The sequence below is a fragment of the Curcuma longa genome, unplaced genomic scaffold, assembly GCF_044706935.1.
Source record: "Curcuma longa cultivar G26 ecotype Majalengka, Jawa Barat unplaced genomic scaffold, ITB_CL_G26_1.1 utg8573_np1212_1322966_RagTag, whole genome shotgun sequence".
Taxonomy (NCBI): Eukaryota; Viridiplantae; Streptophyta; class Magnoliopsida; order Zingiberales; family Zingiberaceae; genus Curcuma; species Curcuma longa.
In genome coordinates, this window is record NW_027435604.1 from 1,329,634 (window position 1) to 1,336,961 (window position 7,328).

The 7,328-nt window shown below is 35.8% G+C and overlaps 1 protein-coding gene across 1 annotated transcript; it reads left to right on the forward strand.

The window, feature by feature from the left end:
* Positions 1-5,392: 5,392 nt before the first annotated feature.
* LOC141820911 (protein DETOXIFICATION 41-like) lies at positions 5,393-7,321 on the forward strand (the record flags this gene model as incomplete). Its single annotated transcript, XM_074708275.1, has 7 exons — positions 5,393-5,727; positions 5,811-6,355; positions 6,425-6,511; positions 6,582-6,638; positions 6,710-6,948; positions 7,025-7,143; positions 7,238-7,321. Coding segments are annotated over exons 1-7 (1,455 nt in total), but the record flags the coding sequence as incomplete, so codon positions are not given.
* Positions 7,322-7,328: the final 7 nt, after the last annotated feature.

The window sequence follows — 7,328 nt, forward strand, 5'->3', positions numbered from 1 at the left end:
ACATGAAGAAGGAGTTTAATGACTTAGGGAATTAGAGTAGATGTGTATGCATATCTGTACCCATAGGCATAAGTTATTTTTTTATAATAGTTGATCTCCGAAGTATTAGCATCTGTTTGAGAAATACTCTAAAATATCTATTTAAGTTTTTTAGAAATATTTTGAAATATTTATTTAAGAAATATTTTAAGATATTTTTCTTATTTTTCGAGTGAAATAGTTTTAGGATTTCTTAATCTTACATATTGAATCGAACTTTATCATTTATGTCATTGTCCCACCGTATCATTAGTATACTTACATTTAAAGGAGTTAAGAATCAATTAGAGCCGTCAATTAGAAATCATGTGTTTTCCTATTTATCCTAATAGGAAAACCTTCAGATGACCTTCAAAATTACATACTTAAAATTATCAAAAAAAATAAACTACACGAGCAAATCAATCAGAAATATACAAAAGCCAAATCCACTCCAACAGATAAATCTTGGCCAATAGAGCAATCAAAGATTTCAACAGAATCTTCGAACTGTGCATTATACATGAGCCAGATAATGCATACAAAATTATATGAATGAATCATTTTCACTCAAATTTAAGATGATGTTCATGATTAAAATGGAACCAATTATGAGAATCAAAAGTATGTGAGATAAGTCTCTGTGTGGATATTATTGTCTTAACATACACAAACAATTGAGCAGTTTAATACTTCATATTTACTGCATAATCTAGCATGCTCGATAGCATTCCACTACAGAAGGTTCAAAGTCACAAATTACCTCTTCCGATACAGTGACTTATCGATTGGACTCAGCAGAGTTGTAAAAGTATCGACACGCATACACACATCATAATTGGTCGTGAGACCCGTGTGTATTAATTTTCATTTATGTGGGAGATTGTTGAATATTGGAGTCTTAATGGACTAATACGATTTTATGAAAAAATCGTGATGCTATCAATCGATAAAAGTCAAAATTGATTTCAAAATCGAAATCTACATTTCGCATAAATAGTTTTAGACTATTAATTTATTCAAAACTGATTAAAGATGAATAAGAATTTAATTATTTAAATTGATTTTTAAGAAAAAATTCATCTCAAATAATATTCTTTATTGAATATATATATATAATTATTTTTAATTTGACTAAACGTGAGATTCAAATTCAAATTTCTTTTTAATTTTATCATAAATTTATCAATATTATTATCATTAAATTTATATTATAATCTATTTTATATTTTTCATCTGCATTTTATTTTATAGAAAATAATAATACATTTCAAATAAATTTAAAATATTAAAAATTTCTTAATAAAAAAATAATATACATTTAACACTATATTTATATTATCCATGTAAACTTAACCATTAATCAAACTATACATAACTAAATAAAATTTTAAATCACCTAAATAATCTAATCTTTACACCATTTATCAAGGGATATCAAATTAAATTCTCATAAAAAGATTCGTATATTCTACATTTTAAATTATATTTTGAGAATTAACCAATGATGCAAAGAGAGATTCTCAGACTCTCATTCTAGTAAAAAAATTTAATAGAGAAATTAAAGTCGGAGCGATTCAACATTTTGAGAAGATGCAAACAGAGAGTCTCAACCTGATAAAAAAAATTAAAAGAGGAAAGTCGGTTTTATAATCATTTTTGTATATTTAATCTATTTTATTCTACGTAGAGTTTTGAATATAGAAAAATAAGAAATTTAAAAATTATTATCATTTTTCTAGTTGGATTTTTTCGGATTAAGCCTCCAATTCCCGCCTCCGCGCCACCTCCTCCGCCTCGCTGTCATCCTCAAATGGGAGAATGTATTTTGAATAATCGCGCTTGAAAATAAAGAGATTAAGCATATAATTAAGGACATAATTAATTAACACATTAATCAATACCTTCTCTAAATCTATGCCTATGGTAACATTTTCATAATTTTAGATAATACTTAGATTTTAGTTCCTACTCTACTATTCAGATTTTTAGTTAATTTTAAATCTATTATTCAAGCTTTTGGAAGATTATATTAAACTGACACAAAGCAATATATTTTTATAAACCATTGCAAATAGTAAATTCTTAAAATTATAAAATCCAAGGCATATCATTTCATCAATTGCTGATCATACGGAACAGAAACAGAAATAGAATAACAAGCTTGTTGGCTTTTCTCAAACTGCAATTACTGAATAAAGAACAAATCAATCTCCATAAATTAAGATCAAATCAATGTATCCAAGAATATAATCATAAGAACAAATCAATATCGGTAAATATAGAATAAATGTCACTGGGATATATATAGTAGGATATATGTTCTTCTCTCAAAGTACATAAAGAATAAAATATAATAATGATTAAATGTTAAAAAGGGCATGCAAACGCTAGCTCTGTCATGCATGTGTCACTGGGATGTTCTTCTCCGACATAGTTCCCTCATCGTCTCCTCTCCTTCCTCCTCCGAAAGGTCCTGGAAACGGCACTTGAGATTACCAGCAGCGATGAAATTTGTGTCATCGAATTGCAACGTTAGAGGAATTATTTCACCATCTCCGGCGATGACAGTGTCCAAAGTGGGTGTAAGAGGAGGGAGGACCAAAAGATGCTGTCGGAGGTGGGCGAGATGGCGGAATTTGAATTCTATCTGACTGTGTAACTGGAGGATAATGTCGAGGCATCCTGTGGTCGGGCGGACGATGCGCACCTCCGACTCATAGATCATGGTCGCCAAGCAGACAGCACGTTGGTCGGGGAGGAGGGGATCCAGGGTCTTCTACATCCTTCTGATGCCGAAAAGACGGAGAACCTTTTGGAATCTGCTTTCATCTGCAGTAGGGAAAAACGGGACGAGAAGGCAGTCGCCCTTGCACCTCTGGCGTCGGAATCTGCAAGCTGCGCAGGCTTTGGACGCAGATTCATCGCCAGCGTAGGAGGAGGAATATGGTGGCATCACAGAAACCTGATGATTATCCACAACAGGGACATCGATCATCATCGTTGAGAAGAAAGGCACCGTTGGCGGCGGCGGTAGCAGTGCAGAATAAGCTGGAAAAGGTTGATAAGCGGGGCGATAAACAGCCTCAGAAACCCTTGAATCCATTTCTTCGATCTCCCTCCTTCCCTCGACTGTTGCTAGATGGCCGGCCGACGAAGGTGGAGATATGGAGAATGGCGACAAGCCTAGCTAGAGAAGGTGTTTATTTATAAGCTGAATTAAAATTAATTACATGCTTTGTTTTCTTAATCACCGTCATATCCAAATTAATTATATGCTTTGTTTTCCTTAATCACCGTCATATCCAAATTAATTATATGCTTTGTTTTCCTTAATCACCGCGGCATCACACTGCTTTGTTTTGCTTAATCGCGGCCGCATCAAAATATATATATTCTTCCGTTTTTTCCCAAAAGTATTGTTTCACTTTTTTTTTTAATATCCAGTTACCATTAAATTCTCAAAACTAATTTTTAGGTAAAATTTTATTATATTATATGAATAAGGGCAAGATTTATATTATATATTTATTAATTTGTTATTTTTTAAGTGAGAAAAAATATAGTTTTTAAAAATAATTTTGATAAAAAATACTCAACAAGTCATTTTAAATTTTTTAAATAAAAATTAAACTTTATTATTTTAAAGAGATAAAAGTGTAATTGAAATTAACTTTAACCTTAAAGCAGAATTAATTAACTTTTGCTACGCTATTTGATGAATTATTTTTTAGTTTTTCTGTCTAAAAAATAATTAATTGGAGGTGAAAATTTTATTATTTTAATGAAATATAGTTCATTTAAGGATAAGATCTATATTATATAGAACAATATATTTTTTAAAAAAATAATTTTGATTAAAATTACTCAATAAGTCATTTTAACTTAAAAAAACATCAAACTTTATTATTTTAGATAGATAAAAGTGTAATTGAATTTACAAGAGTGATAAAGGTTTAGGATTAGGATATAATATTTAAGTTAAATAAAATGAAATTGAAACAAAAAAAATATATATATACTAGATACTCACGGACGGAACGTGTAGAAGGATAAATTATACAATATATTATTTATATATATATAAAAAGATACTTGCTATTTTTATTTTATTTTTAAATAATGAATTGCATCAGCTTCACATGGGAGGATATCCACCATCTTCGCGTTGGAAGAACTATACCACTCAATTAGTAAGTTTGAAGTTTTGATTGATTATCCTTGCGGCATAATTGAGTTGGTTGCGACTGAGCAAAATTGGTTAAGTGGGCAAGGATCGAATCTTGAAGAAGTCGAAGCAATTTCCCTTCTTCGTTGTGACCAACTATAGTTTTTAAATTTATCTCCTCACATATGATCGTGACATCAAACGTGTGGAACCGTTATAGTGACATATTTCACCTTTGCTGAAGTTTTAATTAAGGGACAATGTGATGTATTCTATCATTGCTAGGAAACCAAACGGTTACTAACTTTAAAGTCTCGATCATGCTACAGTGTGATGTATTCTATCCTTTCAAGGAAAAACATTTCTTCGAAAAATAATTTATTATATGTTATCCTAATACTTCCACAAAGGAGCATTAGTAAAACAAAAAGATAGATTACATTATATTCATAAATATCAAATAAGAGCAAATTAATTGGATTCCCCATTATAAACATAAGAGTTTAAGGACACACCCTTTTTATATATATATATATATATAGAAATTGTAAAATGATAAAAAATTTTCCTTGTTTTGCAATTTTAAAATTGTATTTTTTTCATAAAATTATAATTGAAGACGACATTATTAGATAATATCAAAGAAATTAATGCAAAATAAGGACATAAAAGGACATCACATATTTCTTTCTATCATGTTGTGAAATAATTAATTTTTCATATTATAACGATTAAAATAAGAAATAATTTTAATATAAAATATATAAAAAGTATTTTTTGTAAAAAAATATGGATTTATATAATTTGAAATTATCTTTTAATTTGGAATTTAATTCAAAATAATTTTGATAATACTTTAAATATAATATTTTTTATTAAAATAAAATAATGAAAATTTTTTTTATTGTAGCAGCTGTTGCATATTTTATATTTTAGTAAAATATATTGTACAAGCGTTGAAATAAAGAATGTTTTTAATAAAACAGTCTATGAATTATTCTTTTTTTATAAAAAAACTAAATTTAAATAGTCAACTAATGGTCTTCATTTTGATATTATCTAGCTACCCTTCTAACAATCTAACGTGCTCCCGACCATCCGGTTAGATGCAGAAGATGTCAACAAACACCGGCGTACAACACGACTGTTAGCTCCGGGAGCATTAAACACTCCGATCCACCGCCGGCCCTTCTCCTGAACTCTTATTTAACTTCGAGATGCGATCGGGGAGGGAGATAATGGGGGAGGAGAACAACAGGTGGCCGCCGGAGGCGGCACCGCTGCTGGACATCGATGAGTCGTCGCGGGCGTCGGAGGAGATGCTGCAGTGGGAGCCGGTGCCGTGGAGGGTGGTGTGGAGGCTGGCGGCGTGGGAGTCCAAGAACCTGTGGCGCCTCTCTTGGGCCTCCATTGTCGTCCAGCTCTTGAACTTCATGCTCAGCCTCGTGACTCAGATGTTCGTCGGCCACCTCGGCTCCCTCGACCTCGCCGGCGCCTCCATCATCAACGTCGGCGTGCAAGGCCTCGCCTACGGATTCATGGTACGATTTAAATGGATGTTCTGTAATGATCATGATGATCGATATATCGAGTTCAGTGATCGACGGTAACTTGCGGCATGCAGCTCGGAATGGCCAGCGCCGTTCAAACGGTGTGCGGCCAAGCTTATGGCGCCAAAAAGTACCGCGCCATGGGCATCGTCTTCCAGCGAGCGCTGGTCCTCCACTTGATCGCCGCCTTCCTCCTCTCCTTCCTCTACCTGTTCTCCGGCCCCTTCCTCCGCGCCATCGGCCAGTCGGACGCGATCGCGGAGGTGGGCCAGGTCTACTCCCGCGGCCTCCTGCCTCAGCTCATCGCCTTCGCCCTCTACTGCCCCATGCAGCGGTTCCTGCAGGCCCAGAACATCATCAACCCCATGGCCGTCATCGCCGTCGCCGTCCTCCTCTTCCACATCCTCATCTCCTGGCTCGCCGTCTTCGTCCTCGACTTCGGCCTCCTCGGCGCCTCCATCACTCTCAGCATCTCTTGGTGGGTGCTCGTCCTCACCACATGGCTTTACATCATCCTCAGTCCTTCCTGCAGGGCCACCTGGACCGGCCTCTCCGTCAAGGCCTTCACCGGCATCTGGCCCTTTCTCAAACTCACTGCTTCATCAGCCATCATGCTCGTGTAAGTCAACCCTCCAACTTCCTCCCCCTTCTTCCTCTTCCCCCTGTCTCAAACTCACATTCATCGCAGCTTGGAGGTTTGGTACGTCCAAGGTTTCGTGCTGATCACAGGCTACCTCCCAAATCCAGAGATCTCACTCGATGCCGTATCTATCTGGTAATCAATGACCACACAACTTACTTGCCTACATATCAATTCCTCACTGACAGTATCTGATCGATTCCAGTGTCAATTACTGGAACTGGGACTTCATGATCATGCTCGGCCTGAGCAATGCCGCAAGGTTCGACGACTACTGCACTCTCATCGATCTCCATGAATCATTCACTAACAACCAGAGGCTGTTTGTTGCAGTGTCAGGATAGGGAACGAGTTGGGGGCTGCTCATCCCCGAGTCGCCAAGTTCGCAGTCCTTGTCGTGGTGACGACCAGCGTGATCCTTAGCTTGATCATCAGTGTGCTGGTCCTCCTACTGCGCACGCCCTTGAGCAAGCTCTACACCAGCAGCGATGAGGTGATAGCTGCAGTCATTAATCTGACTCCTCTGCTTTCCATCTCCATTTTCTTGAATGGAGTTCAGCCAATACTGTCTGGTATGACATCGATCTAAAACTCTGTGATGGTTTTTTTATGGACGATTAGCTTTAAGTGTTCATGAGGATGATGCAGGAGTTGCTATTGGAAGTGGGTGGCAAGCCATAGTGGCTTATGTCAATGTGGGTGCTTATTACCTGATTGGACTTCCCATTGGCATTGTTCTTGGATTCAAGACTAGTTTAGCTGCTGCTGTAAGTGAAAACTAAGATTTAAATTACTTTTTGATCTGTTTTGCTTTGGAAAAAAAATTACTGAACAGTTGTTTCTGATGCTGCTGTGGCTCAGGGAATATGGTGGGGCTTGATCATTGGAGTCTTTGTTCAAACGGCCTCTCTCATCGTTTTAACTGCCAGGACGAACTGGAACAGAGAAGTAC